General features: G+C 37.3%; 1 protein-coding gene across 32 annotated transcripts in view; it reads left to right on the forward strand.

Moving 5' to 3' along the window:
• Positions 1 to 21,944, forward strand: part of NRXN3 (neurexin 3) — a 1,553,894-nt gene that overhangs the window by 1,389,907 nt on the left and 142,043 nt on the right. For 18 of the 32 annotated variants that reach the window (XR_008299766.1, XR_008299767.1, XM_027066299.2 and 15 more), the window contains 2 exons: positions 10,212 to 10,301; positions 15,531 to 15,838. Coding sequence is in view for 30 of the 32 variants with exons in the window: in XM_027066299.2 (XP_026922100.1) it covers positions 10,212 to 10,301; positions 15,531 to 15,838 (398 nt within the window). In the remaining 2 variants the exon portion in view is untranslated. The remainder of the gene's footprint in view (positions 1 to 10,211; positions 10,302 to 15,530; positions 15,839 to 21,944) is intronic. The other 14 variants (XM_053225120.1, XM_053225129.1, XM_053225121.1 and 11 more) reach the window with 1 other exon arrangement.

Here is a 21,944-nt window from a genome sequence, read left to right on the forward strand (position 1 = left end):
ACGTCTCATTGCAAAGGGGCGTGGATATCAGAATGGAAATGTAGCTATTTTGCAGAGAGGTTTAGTAGGAAGCTTGGGAAAGGTTGTCACAACTGTAATTGTATTTCCTTACACATTCGTTCTCTCAACCCTAAATTCAGGACTCAATGTGAAGTTGTAAACTAGTGGCTTTCACTGAGGAATTGTCCCCTCCCTACTTTTTTTCTTTAAAGTATGACACTTTGGAATTAATCTTGGCTCTAACTGCCATATCATATGGCTGCCTTCTTTTTTTTATTTTCCTCAGCATGTCTTATCACTGTGCCTAAATTGAGTTAATTGCTTTTTTAAAAATTAAGTGTCCATTTTTTTAAATTTTAATCTTGTTTTTATATTCCCTTTGGATACTTTCAAATACTTTATCTGCTTTTGTTTTGAGTATTTGTGATATATTGGTGTTATTTATGAAAAGAGTTTTATTTGTATAGGCTGTGTTGTCCAGTTCATTTTTTTCCTTTGCTTTTCTTCTCCCCTCCCCACCGCCCCCCCGCACCTTTTTTTCTTCTTTTTAGCAAAGATAGTTATGCTATAAAAACAGTCCCCTTGCTGATCTATAATTTTCTCTAGACATTTTCTCTGAGCTCCATGCATTGTTTATCATTACCCTTTGTGTATAGCCAGATTTGGGGCCATGCTGCAATTCTCATAAACAAATCAATTTGAATTAATTTGCCAAGTAGAGTTAACGAGGCATTGTATGAATTCAAGATATACTACAACTATTGCATTCCCTGAGGTCATTTCCTCCCGGGGAAAATTTTGATTCTTGTACCACATTGCAGTAGTGTATATCTGACCTTTGAATCTTGCACCAAATGATGCGTGGCTGCCAACTGGTTCATTTTTTGAAAAGCCTCGGAAATGCCATCTAACCAAACAAATAGGAGTTCAGACAATTCTTTAATTAATACCTTTGATGGGGGGGGGAGGGTTATCTTTAAAATCTGTACTCTCTGATGCTTGCCTATGCTAGGAGTCCTATTTCCAGTGACATTTTAAATGGGAAGGTTGAGAAACATTGAAATAGGGAAAATATATTTCTTAGATAATCTTTGAAATCCCTTCCACCTTAATATTGTACACCCCTTCTCCCAAAATATAAACTGTAAGTTCCAAAGAACTCTACTCCCAGAAGCAGCATTTTAAACTATAAAACATAACAACATTTGCTTAAGCAGGATCTCTGTGGTTGTGTATCCTTCCCTTCAAGCCCACCCCTTCACCCTTACACATCATCTGTCACCAACACGTCATCTAGAAAGGAAAATTTCCCTCAGAATGTAAAAGCTGGGGGGAAAAAAAGGAATGTAAAGGCCAGTACGCACAAATGAATAGGAAAATCCAGTTCTCCTTTACTCTGAGGAAATGGTTTAGGAAATAGAGTTTCTCAAGGGAGTTCAAATCTCTGGGTCTTAGATGTATAATTTCCCTGATGCTTAAGGAATTGAACCCAAGCCCCCATTAATGTCTGCTCAGTCAGAAGAGAAACCTAGGTTGGGAAAAGTGTCCCAAATTTTACATTGTAAAGAAGGATGAATCTCTTAAATTTGAGACTGATACATACAAATTCTCAAGTGTTTTGTGTAACAGAAAAATCATTATGCATTTAACTGTATTTAACAAAGAATCTGATAATGGCTAAGGACTAACATAGGCTCATCAAAACAAGTCTTACCAAACTAGTCTAATTCCCTTTGGATGACATTAGCAAACTGGCAGATGAGAGAATGTTATAGACACAGTGTATCTTCATTTCCCTGGAAGAGTATAATATCAAGAGAGCTATGACAGTATCTTAAGAAGATCTGCCTCTAGTTGAACTGAAACAGTGAGATGAAGCTTTTTAGTTCCCTGTGTCTATTGCTGTGTAACAAATCACCCCAAAACATAGTGGCTTAAAACAACAAAAACTTACCATTCCACAGTTTCTGTAGGTCAGGATTTGGTAGCAACTTAGTTGACTGGATCTGGATCAAGGTGGCTGATGAGTTGACATCAAGATCGCAACTGGGTCTGCAGTCATCTCAAGACTTACATAGGCATGGAGGGCCTGGTAGCCTCAGGTCCTTGAACATGTAGGTCTCTCCAAAGGGCTTAAGTGTCCTTATGATATAATACTAGCTTCCCTAGAATGGGTATTGAGAGGGAGAGGGAGAATGAGGGAGGGAGAGAAAATGAGAGAGAAGTCACAGTGCCTTTTTTGACCTAGTCTCTCAAGTCACACACCGTCACTTCCAACATACGCTGTTCTTTAGAATTGAGTCAGTACTAAGAAGAGCCCACGTGCAAGGTTGGAGAATCAAGCCCCGTGTCTTACAGAAAGGAGTTTTAAAGAATTTGTAGACATTTTAAAGCCATCACAAAATCCTATTCTGTAAATTTTTCAGGGTCTTGAATAAAAGCACAAAGTTATGCTTATCAAATCTGCAGATGGCATAAAGCTGAGAAATGTGTCTCCTACAAGAGACAAAAGGCCTAGAGTTAAGCATTTTCTTGTCAGGTTGGAATGCTGCTATGAAAGAAAAATGAATAAATTTAATGGGGTGTAATTAAAGTCCCGCTTTGAAGTTCATAAAGTGTGTTGCGTGACCGTAAGATGGCCAAAACTTTGCAGAAAGCAATTCAGTTAGAAGTCGTGCTGGGTTTTAGTTGGAAATAAGCCTCATGTGTGACAGTCCCATGATGTGGTTGTTTAGACAAGTGTTGCAAACCAGTATATTAACCAGATCAAGGGTGGGTAGTACACAATACAGTGATTGTGGTCTTTAGATCCCTTGGGAATAATATATTCATTTGTACGTATAAGGTTTGAGGTTGGTCTAGAAGACCTATAATTTATAAATACCAGCAGTTCCATCAGATCTAAACAGAAGAATTCCGACAGCATCGGTTTATCATGGCATCAGACATGTTGATATTGGTGTGACTTTCCTATTGATGAGGATGAAAATGTTTATATTTGTTACCCATTAAAGTTGTCCTTCCATACTTCCTTCCTATCCTCTGAGCTGTATAGGAACACTGCACATGCATGATATTTTTTTTTTCTTTTTACCAAATATTCTAGCATACTGCCGTTAAAAACATTGAGTTTGATTTCCTCTGCATGACAGGAATGAAAGGGAAAAGGGAGTGGAGAGAGGAAAGTTGCTAGAAAGAAATGAAAGAAGCAGATTAAACAGACACAAGAAGACACAGGGATGCATGAATCACAGGGAAGAATGACCCTAAAATAACACTGTGGCTTTTGCCTCAAGGAGGAAATAAGTGATAAGAATGAAAGGCACCTGGGGGGATCTGGAAGGGGTCATATGTCAAATGGTTGAAGACTGGACATTAGCGCTTCATGTCAAAAGGAAATTTGAAAAGACTTGACACTAAAAATTGTGTAGTGAAGTAATTTTTGTGAGTTTACCGTCTTTTGAGTTTAACCCTTTTGAATTGGGCACTATTTTAATAATAGCAACAATAGTGACAAGTCCTGTATTGAGCACTTAAGTTGTGCCACACATTGTACTAAGGACTTTATATACCTTTAGTTCTCACTGCAACCCCATTTTGCGGTTATTATTATAATCCTCATTTTATATATGAAGCAAATACAGCTTGAAGACACAAGACATAGATATTTTAAACATGTTTACCAGAAAGGAACTAGACAACATTCAGACATTGCTATTGACTAGTCTAGCTTTAGTTCATATTTTGGAATAATTATGGAAGGAAATAAAATTTTGTAGGCTATTTATATTTTAATTTGTAGCATGTCATTTTTGAAAGTGGTTCTTAAATAAAGAATAGATGCTACATAGATCTATTGTACTGAAGCAGATTCCATTAGAAATTGCTTGAAAATATTCCTTTAACTTATGTAAACAAATAAAGATATTGCAGTCCTGTTTTAGTAATATTTCTGGGATTGAAAGTATCCTTTATGGGTGAGGAGAAGTGAGAAATTTCAGGGGAAAAGGGCTTTAGAAAGAGAGTTGAGACTGGCATCAACATGCAGGGAAAGGGTAGGGACTGGTAATATATGTTCTCATTGTTGCATCAGGGTAAATGGTCTTTAATATAATTACATTTCAACAGAAATGGCACTTTCATTTAGATTTGGGATATGAAAGAGAAGTTCAGTGTTAACGTATTTGCACAAAAACTCACCTCAGCCAGGAACAAAGGTTAAGGAATTGAGACATGGTCACTTGGATATCTGGACATTGACCAGGGTTACATCTCTAACATGGTCCTCATCTCTCAACATGTGTTAGGGAAAGATCCTGAGAATTAAAATAAATTGTAAACTCTCCCCATTCTCAACCTCTTTGAACACCTCCTAAACTAAGCTCTTTCCTGGATTATTGCATTTAATTTGTATAAAAGCTTGCAATAAAGGTTATTATTATCTTTTTTTTAAGTGAAGAAACTCTAGTCATCTAAAGTAAGTAAGTTGTTCAAGTTCACAGAAATGGTAAATGTCTGAGATAGGATTTCACCCAGAGTCTCTCAGACTCCACAGCCAATGCTCTTTTCGTTCATGTTTGAGCCATCTTTGCTTCAACAGCTTAACTCCAGTAGCCTAGAGATGGTGAATTGATACAAAATTACTTTGATACAGGAAGGGAATAATATGGTTTTCCACATATGTCTTCCATTCCTGAACATTTCCAAAACACATGAGATAGTAAGATTCCTTGGCCAAGTTAGGGTATGCCTGGGTGACCCATACTGCTTTCCAGAAGCAAACATCTCATCACTTGGGAAAGGTGGATCCCTTGGCTCACAGAACCACCCAACTAAGTCTGGAGAATCTTGCTTACTTAATAATGCCCTTGTGCTCTTAGTCTGTTAATTCACTTCCCCCAGTTGATCAGTTTTCTCCTCCAAGAGATTAATTTCTTTCCTTAGCACATGGTAAGATCAAGCTCATAGTATATAAATAGTTCTTTTTTCTTTAGCCCCAAAGGTGTGTTTTGAGGATTAATGAGATGATGCTTATAATTGCATTTTGAGCTTTTTGGTTGAAAGGCGCTTTATAAATACTAGTTATTTGGTTTTTGTTGAGGTCTAATCCATCACTTACAAGTGGCCAAACATTCAGGATGCCCTCTGGGTAGCACAGTAGCCCACTTTTTGACTCCGAGGGGAGTTCATCTGAGTCAACACCAGGGAGGAGACCAGAGCCAAGCTTAGAGAATTTCCCCAGTTCCTTTTCTTTAGTGTCTTATATTTGCTTTGAAACTCACGAAGTGTTCTTTAGGGAGAGAGACTTTGTAAGAACCTCTGAAAGCCCTACTACTTGAGCCTACTCACATCGATTTTCTTTTGCCTCTGGCTCTAATACATAGTATTCATTCTTTGACTGTTCGTTAGACCCATGGTCTCATTTTTTAGTGTCAAGAAAACAATAAAAAAAAACCTTTTTTTCCCCCTTTATTCTAGGACTCAAAACAAAATGCAAAAAAAATACCTCTGGCATTAATTTTGCACAGATGAATGCTGTTACAGTATTCCTATTAGCATGTCCATGTGCTTGACAACATTTCAGATGGTATTTATAGGAATTTTCTGCCAGCCTGGTGCAAATTGCCAGAACCTTTAGGACACTCTTCCTCAACACAGAAGCAGTATATCCTCATTACCTGTGGCTGGACCAAGAAATCACATTAGTCAATGCCTGAATTGTTCCTTTACTTTCAGTGGTTTAAGAAACCCACTTTGTTTTGGAAATGGGGTTAGCTGAGTATATTTTAAAAGACTCAGAAATCTAAAAAGAGCAACAGCTAGGAGATTTAGGGGATATTTAGGATGTTTTATTTTTCTATGTTTCATTGATCTTTGAAAGATAACCTTTGTCAGACCAAATGGAATATGCCCATGTTTTGAATGGAGGCCTGGTAAAGTCCTGAGGCCATGGAAGTACACCCTTTAGATCATTAGGGAACAACTGAATTGTATTAATAATGGTTTTTAAAACTTGAATGTTTTTCATACCCGTGTTCTGAATATGCCGTACCTCTTATTATCTTATACTAGGTCCAATGGTGAATTGGGAAATGGGGAAACTGAGGCCAAGTCACTTGCATGAGGTCACACAGCTATTAAATGCTAAAGTTAGAACCCAAAGCTAAATTGGTCTCCAAAGCCCATGCTTTTAACTCCTGTGCTGTATTAATTATGGCTTAAAGAAACTAAGTATAATAGCTAATGAATAGGATCTGCGTTTGGACCAATAGAGTATATAAAGGTGTTGTAAAATTTATTTTCCTTGCTATACAAAAGTTCTCTGTATCATTTCATTCTTCTATTTAAAGAATACTTATTCCTTTGGGACTGACAACAAATTTCAAATTTACTCCTCTGGGAGTGCTTGACAACAAAGAGGGTCTGATGTATTGGGGAACTGTTGAAGGGTCAACTTGCCTTCTTTGTCTTACTTACTCTGTTCTCTTTTTTTTTTATCCTAAATAGATTCACTCAAATGTAAGAAACATGAGGTATTTCTGAATAAAGTTTGAAGCTATGTATGAACCAGTTGGGCCTCAATAATCTCACCTCAGAGTATTCTGTTCTTCACAATATTATAATTCAACAGTGCCTGTTGTATGCATCTCCAGGAGTTGAAACACTTGATAATTAGAAGCAATGATACAAATGCAAGTGAATTTAGGAGGCCAGTGGCATAAAAATATCAATTTCTGATAAAAACTGCATGGACGCACACACAAATACACTCACCTACACACCTTTATTTTAAGTAGAATAAAATGTGACTAATTTCTTTTCTAAAGCTCAGTTCTTTGTAGGTGAGTGTCACATCTATATAGTAATTTAAGAACTGTCTATTTAAAGATCTCATGGTATAATTTATAGATTTCTCAGTGTGTTTGAGAAGTGTGGTCATTACATTTTGTTGGTCTAATTAGTAATGCACATATGTCTGTTTTTAGTGACATCATGACATTACTGTTCATAAGGCCATTCTTTCTTGAGGATATCATTACTTTCTATTGAAGAATTGATTTCACTCTTTGTTTAAATTTTTATACTGGTTGCTATATGAAATGTACAACTGAATGTCATGAAGGATTTAATACGAATGTACATTAATTTTTACAAGGTTTGCTCAGCTTTCAGGGTACTCGCTGTCTATGAATTCTTATGTTTAGAAGGTTGTTTACTCTTTAGTCAGTCTAGCAAATGGGGCTTGGGGTAAATGAACTCATTCTCATGCACATGTTTCTAAAACAGTTCTTACTAATGTTTCAGATAAATTAAAATAAAAACCAACAAGAACATGAAAAGAGACTAAGAACAATGTTAATGTGGCAATTTAAACTGGTTTGGTTTTCCAAATGACCTTCCATCTTTCACAACTTTTAACAGTATGCAAGATCACTATCATTAGTGCCAGACACTATCAGTCTGGTGTGGAAAACTTAAAACTTTTTTCTAAATGTCTTTAAAGCTGAGATGGAGAAGAATGACTCTCTCTCTTTCACTTCCCCATGGGTCTAAGGTTGAATCATGGCTATGCTGTCCTCCCAACATATCGCTTATTGATTATCCAACATAGTTTTCTCTTTTACTAGCGTGTACCATGCCTCAAAATTATCTTCTGTAGAGCTTTAGGTTTGAGACAGAGTGTATGGGGAGGGCATGCTTAGGAGGACCAAGAGCCCCTATGTATTTAGAGAAAGTAAATCATTGTGCTTTCTAATTTACTTAATTTACTGCATATAGAACTCTGGCAGTTTGGAATTTTGGATACTACTGATTTTACCCTGCATGTTTCTAAGAATATTTAGCTTTATATTTGCTATCGACTTCACTAATCCATTCCACAGTGAGTGGAGAGACGCTTATCACTATATTAATGTTGCAGCCAACAACAAGTTACAGAAAACCCAAAGTAATAGAATATATTTAAGGTGAATCTGGCACAACCCATTTGCCATCTTTCAGTATAATGCTTTGTTGTAACTAAAACTTGAGAGGGGTCAAAGCTTATGAAGATGGATGGTATCCCTCGTGTTGTCTGTCTTCTTTAGGGGTAAGATTAACAGTTAGAGATATAGGTTCTTTTCAGAAAAGTGCATGCTCCTTTTCTGTGAATACATGTAAGAATTTACCCAACTTCATTTTGGATTAATAGAATTCTGAATACCCAAATCTACCAAGGAGGATCATTATGATAATCTCTAATTGGTAACTACATTAGCAGATAAAACTAACTTCTTTTGTCCTGAAGTTTGAAACACCAAGTTGCCTTTTTTTTCTTTTTTAATTTTTTTTTTTTAACATTTATTTATTATTGAGAGAGAGAGAGACAGAGCATGAGCATGGGAGGGGCAGAGAGAGAGGAGGAGACACAGAATCCGAAGCAGGCTCCAGGCTCTGAGCTGTCAGCACAGAGCCCAACGTGGGGCTCAAACCCACAAACTGGGAGATCATGACCTGAGTCCAAGTTGGACGCTTAACCGACTGAGCCATCCAGGCGCCCCAAGAAGTTGCCTTTCTGTTTTTCCTCCTTGCCTGCAGCCTCTCCCTTTCCTTTTTATTTGTGTAAGAAATAATACTCCATTCATTGTAGTTTATCCTTTGATATGTTAATATTATGTTTTATCCCAACCAGAGAAGATACCATGATGGAGGCTGGATACAGATCCGTAGTTGTCTCTTTCATGAGCTTTGTGTTTGTTGTTGTTTTTGTTAGTAGTTTTTATTCCTTGGGAAGGAGAATGAGTCACCTTCTTAAATCGTTTGTTCATAGCAGAAATGAATGGGAAATCTTGGAAACATCTCCCAACATAGCCACCCCTTTCCCATCTTATACCTCATGGAAGGCAGGTACTAGTTAGTCACATGTGGAATCTTCTCTGTCAATAATTCCTATAAGAAGGTGGCTCTGAGATTGAAATGCCATGGTGACCTTCTTTTAACTTGGCCTGTTGCTATATTTAATCCTAACATTCTTTCTGGCTTTTAGACTTTTTTGTAAATCGTTTCCAAGAGCATCTGTTTTGAGATTTTTATTTCATTTTTAATGTTGGTAATTTGGAATGGGATTCCCTAAGTTCCAGTATAGGGCTGTGAGTGAAAATTCATGAATTAAAATTCACTAGTTTCTGCTTGATCACTGTGAGGTTGGTTGATGAGACAGAACAGTTCCCCAAACATGGCTTCATTATTTTGTGACTTGAAGCATATTCATTAGGGGTATATCTCTACAATACTACTCTCCAAGTCTGTCCTAATTAGACAAATCATCCAGGGGTGGTAACAACAGTTACAAAAAGAATAAGGGGGCATCGTAGCAGTTAAAAGCATTATGTTTGAGGCTTGAAATTAATTAGATATTTCATGCCTGAAGGAGGTATCCTGAACAGGCTTTATGAATAGATACTTGTTCAGAAAGGACCTCTCATAGAAAGGTAAGAGAGAGAGAGACTAGATAAACATATAAAGCTTGCATCTATTAGTAGTAATAAAATTTAGGTACTTAAAAGTCTGCTAATACTCTATCACTATATTTATAGCTGCTTTGATTTACAAATATTTACTTTGGGTTTTCTTCTTTTTTAAAATGTAGAACAAGTCCGGACAGACGAATAGAGATGTAAAGAATCATCTGTGATACTCTATTTAGCATAGTTGATGAGATACCAAGGCCTCAGAATAAGAAGTCACCCTTGGCCATCAAGACTTAAATTGTCTTCTTCCCTCCACCAGAAGTTAGAGCAGTTACAAACACTTGAGAATAAGGAAGGACATGACCCCATGCTTCTGATAGGGTTCAGTACTGTGAGAGTAGATCATGCAGGACTGAGACAATGCAAGTTTCCTACCATAGGTAAAGCTGATCTGGTAGGCAAATTATTCACAAACCAGGAAAATCCTGTGCCTCCATTGGCCCAATTGAGGTGTGGTTGGGGTGAGATGGATTCCCATCTCATGCTCCATTTCCAAAATATGATGATGGAGCACTGCATAGCTCAGACTAGCCTGACCTCAAACCTGTCAACCATGGGCAGAGTGACTTCGACTCCACCTCTACTAAAGATAAATTGATATCTATCTCTAAAAACTTCATAAACAAACCAACAACCTAGGATGTTTTTAATGACGTATTGACTTTTCAGATTGTTTTTTAAGCTGTTTTTTAAACTTTAAAGGCAACACTGATAATGAACGCTTCCAAATGGTAAAACAGAAAATCCCCTTCAAATATAACCGGCCCGTAGAGGAGTGGCTGCAGGAAAAAGGTAACCGTCGTTAAAACTTTCATTTTAAAATCATTTGATTCTAAACCCTCATTTTTAAAGCCTGCAAATAAATGTTCCTTAAATGATAATCGCCTGCTGCATAAATGACTGTTTTAATTTTCATTATAATTTGTGTCAGCTTCCACCTGCCATATGTTGATAAATCATGCTATAATACATTGCCATTAAAATACAGTTAAAGGGACTAACATCTAGCTTGCTATCAGCATGATAACCACAAACAAGAAATTCCAGGATCCTCTAAAAAAGAAATGTATTATGGCAATTTAACCACTGCATGACATTATTTGTTAATTTGTTTTAAATTACCTCTTATACCAAAGCTTTCTAAAGAAATTTCAAAAGTACTCTTTAAACTTACATCTTGAGGCTGTTTTGGCTTTACTCTCTAGCATGGATAACAAAACAATCATCAGATCGACTCTTATAACATAAACTGCCTAAGCCAAATGTTATTAAGGGGAGCAGTGTTTTTTTAACAATTTGTTTTTAAACAAAGAAAGAACGAGAAAGATGAATTTTGCCTTTAGATTCAAACTTACAGAGGCAAAAGTATTTCATAAGAGGTTAATTGTGTCCTAGTTGCTGGCTGAAACTAAAAAAAAAAAAAAAAAAAGCTTATTTTACACTTTGGTTGTATAATACCCTTATGTGTTTAATATTTATGCAACAAAAGTGGAAGTGGTTAAGACAATGCGTTGGAAAAGAAAGGCTCATGAAAGGCAAAACAGCAGTTCTGATTTACTGAAGAAAACAACCACTTTGTTAATAAAAGAGGGCAGCGGTTATACCTGATGTTAGAATTTTCTGTGTGGCTTCTATTTGTTACGACGTAAACTATTATCTTCCAATGAAGAAAATTCTCTATTTTCAGAAGCTATTTATTCCCTTCTTTCCTGAGCCAGTGCAAGCTACTCTTGTCTCAAGACCTTCAGTGGGTTCTTAAAATTCGTAGAGATTTGATGTAGTTACACATAATAAGTAATTGAATATATTAATATGCAACCTAAGCAAGCTTAATTACAGTCTTCAGTTGGGTGACAACATTCAGACCCTTAAACACGGAAAATCCTCACTGAGACTTAACTGTTTGCCCTGTTTTTAACGTATGTGGTCTAATTAAAAATAAATTAAGAATAACTCTAAAAAGCAAATAATTCGTTTAGTAATCACCAGCTCATAAAGTCCCTTTAACATTAAAGACTATGATTGCCTCACTTTTTAAAAAAGGAGAAGAAAACTAGATGCATGTCTGAGTCTCATGTGCCTGAGAGAACTTTTTTTTCTTTCAATTTTATGTTAATAATATTTTCTTTTACTCCATTGCCTTTTGAAGTCTAAGTTGAAGAGCATGCCAGGCGTTTTCATTTGTATAAACCATTATAAAGTTATGAGTAGGCTTTTAGTTTTCCTGCTGATAGCATTGTTATCAGTTGGCTTTCATATAGAAAGACACTTTGAAATATACAACAAATCGAGGGGGAAGGGTGGTTCAGGTGGGATGGAGGGCGGCTTTCTAGTTTCTTAACCAAATATGTATATGTTCATATATGCATATAATATTGAAAATGGTATTTGCAATCTTGGAGTTTCTCTCTTCTGCATTATTTTAACGGAAATTACTTTTTTTTACACTTTGGGTGAGTAACATCTATTCATTCTATTGCTTTACCCCTTCCTCTGTCTAGCTAACCTTCCCTTCAAAAGAAGTAGAAAATATATACCAAAAGACCTTGTAAAGACAATGAGTGAAAAAGGGTAAAGATGGAAGGATGAATAGGCAGACGTATCAGGAAAGTACTTGGAATGCCTCTTTGAAGTTATTTCTGTCATTGGAGAAGAGATGTGGGTCACAACATTCCTGAGTCTGTTTTCTGGCTCTGTCTACTATTGACTGATACTTTCTGACCTTAGACAATCCACTTAACCTCTTTATATCTCAGATTTCCCATCTGAGGACAGGAGAAATAATACTGCCTATTCCCCAAGGGTGTTCTGAGGTTTAATTAATTAGTCTTTGTGTGACACTGTCTGGAGACGTGCAAAGATTTAATTTAAGCAGTATGTGAACTTGATATCCGAATGAGGTAGCAATAATGCCTTCCAAGAACATGGGCACCTAAAACAAAACAGAAAGTAACCTGCTACAAACCCAGTACTAGTATAACCAAATTGAGTATTATGGATAATAGAACAATTCTTAGTTTGGGTTATAGATATAGATATAATGGCTGCTTATTATAAAAAAAACCACAATTGATCGTAATGAATAACAATAATGAAATCTGGCATTGATTTTGAGAAATCTGGAGCAAATGATAAAACTTTCTCCAGTCAGTCCCTTATAATACCGCTTTTTAGGGAGAGGGTAGTGATGACTGATTCCCAGTTTATTCCCTTACTCCTGCTTACGTTGGAGAGGTAAAATGACGAGAGGACGAGATGGTGGGAAACTGAGAGTTTCCCACTATTACTTTAGTGATTGCCAACTTTACTCTTAACTTCCTAATCCAAGGTACAGAGGGCTAGGAAAGGGTCTATAACCAAAAGAAAAATAGATATAGCCAGAAACAGACCATGAAATAGACAAGCAAACAGAAATCCATACACTTCCCATAGCATGATGGAAAATTGAAGCATAGACAACCTCCTTCCCTATTTCACCCAACTAGTGTCTTCTTCTCAAGAAATAATTACTCAGATCTCTCTGAGATCACAACCATAGCCAGAAGTGGAGCAGTGGCTTAATCCTGTAGCCCAGAAAACATGCCTTGCCCTTCTCCATGCTTGGGTTAGTCTTGAACAAGCAAAGACCACTTTATGGAGTGTAATGTGACAACTGGAATGAAAGAGATCCATCATTTCTAGCTAGTGTAATTCAACTTTGCATTTCAATTTTCTCTTTTTTTATTTGTAATAATTGTCAGAATGATATCACCAGGAAAATAAGGTGAGGACTGTTATTGATGTGAAGTGCTTTCAGAAATACTAGAAATATAAAATCTCTTACCTATAACTAGCTATATCTATTAACTGATCATCGATGCTAAAGCATATACAAAAAAGGAGATGAGTAAATATTGTTGGCCAACAGTTGTGTGAATGGAAGGGATAGCTTGACGTTGGGCTATCTGGTGTAAGCTACTGAATTGAGTCCTAGAGATCTCCTTTTAGGCAGCTTCTTCTTTATTATGTTAAGCTGCCCCCAATGCCTATGCCTATGCCTATGCCTATACGGGTGTATTTATTCTCCCTTTCCATCATGACATTTCTTATGCATAAGCTTAGGGGTCCTAGATAAAGCTGTAGTCAAAAAAATAACAATAAAGAGATTTGAGCTGCAGGTCATTATCCAGTGTTATTGTTCATTGAAGATTTTGCTGCATCTTGTGTGAGAAATGAGAGACCAAAGGGCAGGTGATGATGTATGTGCACAGAGCACTGAAGAAATTGGTGAGAAAATAATGGAAATCTATTAGATCTATTTTGATTGTTCCCTTAGCATCTGGACAATTCTGTTATCAAGTCCAACAGATTCTGTTCCATGCTCCAAATATTTTTATAGAGTGTAGATCATTTTCACTATAACAAAATTCTTTGGTCAGTTCTCCATACTGCAGTGTTTGAAGCTTCCAAAAAGGTATTATTTATAAATTATTCTTGACTATGCTGTTAAGAGTTTCCCCATGAGCAGAATTGACTCTTGTATAAAGAGTTCTCTCTGAGCAGATGCATTTTCCCTTCTTTGCCTCTTTTGTTTCATCCATTATTATGCATTCAGAAGGCATTCCACATTATACACCAGAAATTCAAGGATAGGTAATTATTGTATAGAGTTAAAGAACATGTAATAGTGGTAGAGGATAAGAGCCCAAACATCAGAGTATGCCTCTATTCAAATTAGAGATTGTGGAGCAGAAACCCTAGTCTTTTAAAAATAAACTCCCTTTTAATAATCAGGCAATAATAACAGAACATACCAGTCATTTATAGCTAAAAATAATCCAAGTGATTAGATTGAGAATTTGTGGAGCATTGTTTTATTACTGACTTAAGTGGAGAAAAATTCAAAAAGGATATATTTAATTCCATTAATAAGTTTCCCCCACTTCTCCATATGCAAAAGCAGAAGGAATTATCTGGAGAAATAATAGCATAGAATGCCTTGGCCTTAAAAAGCTGTTTGGGTTTTTCTGGGAGAGACCTGACACTAGAGAGGCTTTTTTAAGTGGAGGTAGTTGGGAGGAAGATAAATTGAGTTGCACTATTCTAGACTCTGTTCTGTCATGATTTCATTCTGATAATTTTCTATTCAGAGAAGCACAAATGGTTCTCCAAATGGGAACTCCAAATAAGTTGAGCTACTGATAGTCTTCAACACATTAATATACCTTTATATCATTTTAAGGAGTTTTTTGTGTCTCTTTTTTTCGTTAATACCCATCCTTTCTTTTATAATGCATTGATTTGGAATGACATTTTCCCCTGCCCCAGAAACATTATCAATGCCTGTTTATTTCCCATATTTTAGGGAGAGATATAGTTGTGTGACCATAATCCGCCCTCTCCAAAGATAAAAGAGATAGGAAATTATCTGTCATGATGTTTATTGTTTAATAAACGTCAAGTATAGATAGAATATTATGTATTATGTAGGAAATGAGGTATTTGGTGAGTAAACTGTTCATATCTATAATGAATCCAAGTCTTTAATTGAAATTTAATTTCAGTTAATTTAGTCATCAGACCTATTTTTTTAATCCAGTGTCATAAGTTACCTCACAGAGTTTTTGTTTGCCATATATAATTCTTTTTAGTTGTTATTCTGTGACACTGTAAGTTAAAAATGAATACAATAGGTATTTATTACTATTATCACCTGATTTGGGGGTTACTTTCTGTCATCCACAACTACATACCCACCAAGAATACTGCAATGCTTTGTATCATTGAACCAAGATTTCTCATTCATCACAATAATGAAATAGAGACTCAATTATTCAGTTTATCCAGGATATTCAGCTAGACAGTGGAAGAGATAAACATAGTGAAATGTTACTTGCTACTATCTATTGAGTTTTTGTTATCCAATTTTCTCCCCTTCAATTGCTCAAGGAAGGCTGTTTTGATACCTGGTCCATTCAGACCAGGTAAGACAAAGAAGATAACATATGGGAATAATAATGTTTCCTCCACCCAACCCACTAGGACGGCAGTTAACCATCTTCAACACCCAGGCGCAAATAGCCATTGGCGGAAAAGACAAAGGACGTCTCTTCCAAGGGCAGCTCTCTGGGCTCTATTATGATGGTTTGAAAGTACTGAACATGGCGGCTGAGAACAACCCCAATATTAAAATCAATGGAAGTGTCCGGCTGGTGGGAGAAGTCCCGTCAATCTTGGGAACAACACAGACGACCTCCATGCCACCAGAAATGTCTACCACTGTCATGGAAACCACCACTACAATGGCTACTACTACAACCCGCAAAAATCGTTCTACAGCAAGCATTCAGGTAAGCCTTTCTACAACTATTAATTGAGTCTTCTTGATTGTCTTTGAGACATTACTATAATGTCAGTGTTGCTATATTGCTAAAGTATCTGACTTACCATGTTTGTAAGAAGGATGCCTGTAGACACTTATAGGAGTAGAGAAAGACAAAGTCATTGCTAAAAAAGTTATAAAACTTTTATGTGCACTCATGGGTTATTATCCCTATCATATTTATCGCTGAAATGGTAAGGCTGTTATTCAAAATGAGGAATGGCTAACACTTTCAGTATGAAATACTCCCTCCTTTCATTTCATTTCTTTTCTTTTCAATAGCAAAAAAGGAAAAGGGGGAAGGAAAATTTGTTATCCTAGGAAAGACTATATCCTACTTCAGTTCTATTCACATCCTCTTCATGGCTTTGCTGAAACATGAACCATTCACTTGAGACCAATGAGTAGCATTAAATCAAGGACAATTGAAGCTAGAAGTTTAACTAATCCTTACAAAATGCAGTTTTTGTTTAAATTTTTAAGTGTTGATCAATCACTTATTTTCTATCCATTTTGTTTCCTTTGTATTTGACCAAGATCTTAATTACATTAGAAATTGTGAAGGTCTGAGTTTAGCTACGTAGGAAGTCCTTAGTTTTGTGGAAACACTTTTTGTTTTTTCACTTAAAAGTAATTATACCCACGCTAAAGCTTAATGCTTTGCTGACTCCCTTGGCATTTCATAAATCTAGTTAGTAGGGAATAGGAGGTTAATCGAGTTATTAGCCTTAAATGCTGTGGCATAAAATAAGACATTCCAATTGCTTGTGGGGAAATTACCCCTAGCCTAGTTAGTGTTTATAGATGATTCAGTAGATCAGTACTTGTCCTTTCTGTTTCTTAGTTTTAAGACATTATCCAGGGGCTCAATTGAGTCTTTGACATCACCCTTCCATTGGCTTCAGTGGGCATTGTAAACATAAAGTCAATAATCAATTAAGCCCCCTATGTGTTCTCATTCTTCTGAATTAAGTTTATGTGAGTTAAGTAGAGGTAAAACTGTTGTCTTCCTTTTCCCTTTTCTTTAAGCAGAAATATCCAGACAGCTCCTTACAGGATCCCACAGTAACAATTTGAAGCTGTATGCACTGATGATGTTACCAGGCCAATTTTATGTGTTTTAGAAAGGCTAAGAAGCTGGTTAACATAGCAGTCGTATAGTTGTGTGTGCCCTTGCATGTATACCTACATACATGGTGGAAAAAGAAATAGCTTCTTCCCTACTGATATTAAAGCAATAACTCCTGACACTTCACTCTACTCACTGAAAAGAAGATAAAAGGCAATATATATTTCTATTATGACTCTCTATAGCTCAAGAGCAGATCTGTTTACGGTTGGTGAAAGGATAGTTCTGTCTGCACAGGTCCTGGCAGACTTGTTCTGTTTCTGTCATAATACATTCTGCTAACTCTGTGGGAAGCAGAGGAACAAATGGCTTTTTCTTCATAGGAATGGCTGGTCCTACAGTCTTTTTCAAGACCAAATTTTTACTGACCTCAGGACGATTTAATGATACATAGGGATATAGGGACTAAGCTATGGTAATTATCAGTTTTTGGCTTTCCCTCTTATAGCAAATATTCACATAGGAGCAGACTGAGTGAGTCTTTCCAAAAACTAAGGAAGCCAGAGCTTCCAGAGAAGAGTAGGGTACAAAGTACAGAAGTCTTGCAAGTGATTATGACTCTGAACATCATAGAACCTGTTGTCATTGTGAAGCATGTGGACAGCTGGAGCATGCTCTCTCTAATAGCCTCCTCTCTGGTGTGTTTCTTTCCCTTTGAGTCCAGTGATAATTGGATTTCATCTACATGACTTTCCTTTTGCTTCTGCAATGGCTATAAAAATGACTTATAAATATGTTGACATTCTTTGCTTTTAAGGGTTTGTAAATACAAACTCTTAGAGGAAAGACAGTGGACTAGCAGAATTGGATGAACTGGAATGAGGGATTAAAAAGCTCCATATTCTTTGTAAAGATTAGCTAGAGGAAATAATACCATGCCAAGGATTTCGGACTTTTTTGTTCTTGCCAACTAGCCAGAAGAACTTTGCCCTGACGCTTGTTGTAATGAGCACTGGGTGTTACGTGTAAGTGATGAATCATTAAATTACACTGTATTATTATTATTATACTGTATATTAGTTAACTTGAATTTAAGTAAAAACTGGAAACTACAAAAAATTAAAACAAATAAGAACTTTGCCCTAGGTTACATAAAAATGCAATAGCCTGCCTGGTCTCCAGCCCTTTGCTGATCTCAAGTACAGATTACATCAAGCCTGTGTTTGGACTGGGGACCCAAGATTTAGGACAATTCCCAGACTGAAGATTTTGGGTGAGGAAGGTCAGTCTCAGAAGCTCTAATATGCCCTATGTGATCTAGCTAATTTTCTTGGGTGAAATAGACTCATAAAATTTTGACCTCTGGGAGGAAAAAAAAAAGTGGGAAAGACTGGATTTCATGTTTACCAGAACGATCATGTATGAAATCCTATAGCCTTTTCTAGATGATACTCTATTCTGGCTTCCTTTGCTTTGATAGCCTTGCTGGACCAGGGTTGTCCTAAAATTAGAATCATCCAGGAAAAACAAAATAAGCATCAAAACCTGGTATAAAACCATATGGTTATACAAAAATCCATTGGTTCCTTTTTTTTTTTTTGAGTTTATTTTGAGATAGAAAGAGAGCATACACATGTGCATGCACAAGTGGTAGAGGGGCAGAGAGAGAGGGAGAGAGAGACTCCCAAGGAGGCTTCATGTTGTCAGCACAGTGTCGGACACAGGGCTCAATCCCATGAACTGTAAAATCGTGACTTGAGCCGAAATCAAGAGTCAGACACTTAACCGACAGAGCCACCCAGATGCCCCTCCAGTGGTTCTTTCTTTAAACATAAGCTAAGAAAATATCATTCGGCAGTTTGTTTCCGATTGGCTTAGATTTGTGTTGATTTCAGATCAAAGGAAACCTGCAAAGTGCCTTCAGTGCTGTTCTTACCTGTGTGTGAACATAAACAAATAGCTTTTGAGTTGACATGGCCCTTCAATGCCCCAGCCTCCTGGAAGTAATCACTACTTTGATATTTCTGATGCTCTTCTTTGTTCCAGAACTGCTTGTGGATCATATGCACTGTGTAAATTATTCACAGCTATGGTGCTTGAACATCAGGTCTTCACCCTATATTAAGGAGAGTATCTCCAGGTCCTCTCCTGAACATTAAAAAAAAAAAAAATTAACATTGAGAAAGCAGGTGGGTGCATTGAGAAGCAGATGAGTACATTGAGAAAGTGAATGCGTGGGTAATAGTACTTAAATAGAGGTAGGTGCTCAATAAATATTTATTGAATAAATTGGAAAACAAAAAAGGCTTTATTACATACCTGTCACTTAGCGACTGAGGTATGGCTTACAATTTTCCCTCCAGGATGATCAACGTGCTTTGGATAGTTTTATTTTTTTTCTTCAGTGGTAAGGCTATAGCAGTGGTTAAATGCATGTACTTGGAGTCAGGCTGCCTGGGTTTAAAACCTAGATCTTCATACGAGTTAAGTGACTCTGAGCGAGTCACATTGTAGCAGGATTCTAGCACAGAGAGTCATGACACCCCAAGGCTTTTCTTTCCAAGCAGCAGCTTTATTCATGCCGGCACTGCTCGGTTGGGTTCATACCCAAAGAACTGAGCCCTGAACACCACCTAGCATAGTTTTTTATATATTTTCTACTTGTTTGTCTCCCATATATGGCAACACACACAAACATGCAGTCTGATTAAGTGGTCTCATGTTACAAGGTCATGAGGGATGTTGTCACGTACCTTGTTACCTTGAGTTTTTTGTCTTTTTGTGTTTTCTTTCCTTAAGGAGGGGACCCTAACACAACATATGTTCTAGTTAGCAATTGTTATGAAACAAATTTTCCCATAACTTAGTGTTTGGGCAGGGCTCAGCCAGGCAATTTTTCTGCTCTACATGGAACTGACTGAGTTTACTCAGTGACTACTCTGGTCTGGAGAGTCTGGCTCCACTCACACACCTTGTGACTTGGTGGGTTAACTAGAAACACTGGAGTCAGCTGGATCCATGACCCCCTATATGTAGTTTCTAGGCTTTCTTTCATAGAGGTTTAGGGCTCCTAGAGAAAGTTGTTCCAAGTTTCAGGGAAGGGAGACATTAACCTCACTTATCGATGGGAGGAGAGCAAGAATTAGTAACTAATATAAGCCTACCAAGTTGTAAAATTAGAGAGAAGGAAGGGTATTCCAAGGTACTGCTGACACCATGGGATTGTTGTGAGGGTTAGCTGAGTTAATAGAAGTAAAATTCTTAAAACAGGTACATCTTAAAGAATAAGATTAAATATGTTTTAACCTTATTATTATACTCTGCCCTCAACATTTGGTATGAAAGTCAATACCCTCTCAGGCAAGGATCCACCTCAGGAAATGGGTCTGCTTCCACTGTCAGTAGCATCTGTAGTTCACAGTGGGGGCTAGGCGGTTTTGGGGGGGATAGAGATTTGAAGGAGGGTCAAGGTAGAATTTGAAGGCTGGAATGTGTCCTGGCAAATGAAAAGTTTTTAAGATCTCAGGAATGGACTTCTCTGATAGCTCACTCCTCATCTTTAATTTTCTCTTCCATCTAAATTTTTTTTTACATTTATTTATTTTTGAGAGACAGAGAGAGACAGAGCACAAGCGGGGGGAGGGGCAGAGAGAGAGAGGGAGACACAGAATCCGAAGCAGGCTTCAGGCTCTGAGCTGTCAGCGCAGAGCCAGACGTGGGCCTCAGACTCACGAACCATGAGATCATGAGCTGAGCCGAAGTCGGACACTCAACCGACTGAGCCACCCAGGCGCCCCTTTTCTCTTCCATTTTAAACCACCATGGGGTTCTATGGGCCTCAAAGAATATGTTCTGTTATGAAATGTATCCACACATATTTTTAAGGTTACAAAGAAGAATCAGAAACATTGCCATCATGGAGTTTGACATGAGCAATCAATATGAGGTAGTGACCCACAAATGGTAGTGGTATGGGGAGAGGAAGGGGTTAGTATGGGATGGCTTGACTGGATCCCACAAATTAGGTGGGAATGGAACTGGACCTTGTAGGATGAGTATAATTGGGTACATGGTGATGAGAAACAAATCTCAGTTGGCTACATATCAGAAGCTAAGTGTCAAAATCAGGGATGGTAGTTCCTGAGAGAGAGAACCAAGTCCAACTGGAACAAAGAATGGATAGAGGAGGTTTGTGAGAGGCGAGAGATCCAGATTCTGAGAGTCATGGCCCCACACTCCCCTAAATAAGAGAGGACCAAGAGGAGAGAACTGCACTGGGTTTCCTGTTGGTTTTACTACCAGGGGTGCCCAAGCAATTATGCAGGCATTTGTATTACAGCTGACCTCTGTGTCAGGGTTACTATCATGACACTGATGGGTCAGCTTCTTAAATGGAAAAGTTTAACTCAGTCTGTGTTCAAATTTCTTGATACCCATTCAGAAAAGAAGGCAAAAGTGAGAAATAAAAGTCTTTGGTAATTTGTGGTCACCAGGACCAAATTGTTCCTATGCGGCAGGAAATGGCTAAGAGGAAAGTAGTTCCAAAAATAATGTGTATTCTCTTACCTTAAGCCTACAGACCTAGTCGTTATCAGTAGAGAAAGAATTCAGTGTGTTCTGTGCACATCACCATTTGGAATCCTTTATATGCTATTAGCAGGATACGGATCGTGACCCACTTTTTCTGTGCCGGGCATTGGTAAAGTCACCTTGACATTGGCCAGTGCTGCCTGGCACCAGAAAATTACCAGAAAATCACAATGTTCAGCCAGATTGGAGCTATCCTAATAAACAGAAATGAAAGACTTGAGAGTTTTGTGAGATTTCATTCTTACCTCGAACTCATAAATTTGGCAGTTGAAGATGAACCACTTTCAAAAATTCCAGAAGGAAGCCAGTTTTTTTAGGTTTTGTAACAGCACCTATATGGAAATTCCTCCTTGTGGTCTGCTTTCAGTTTTAGGCTGGGACTAGTAAAAAACACACTTCAGCTTTGATATTGACT

This window comes from Acinonyx jubatus, chromosome B3, assembly GCF_027475565.1.
Source record: "Acinonyx jubatus isolate Ajub_Pintada_27869175 chromosome B3, VMU_Ajub_asm_v1.0, whole genome shotgun sequence".
In the NCBI taxonomy this organism is placed as follows: Eukaryota; Metazoa; Chordata; class Mammalia; order Carnivora; family Felidae; genus Acinonyx; species Acinonyx jubatus.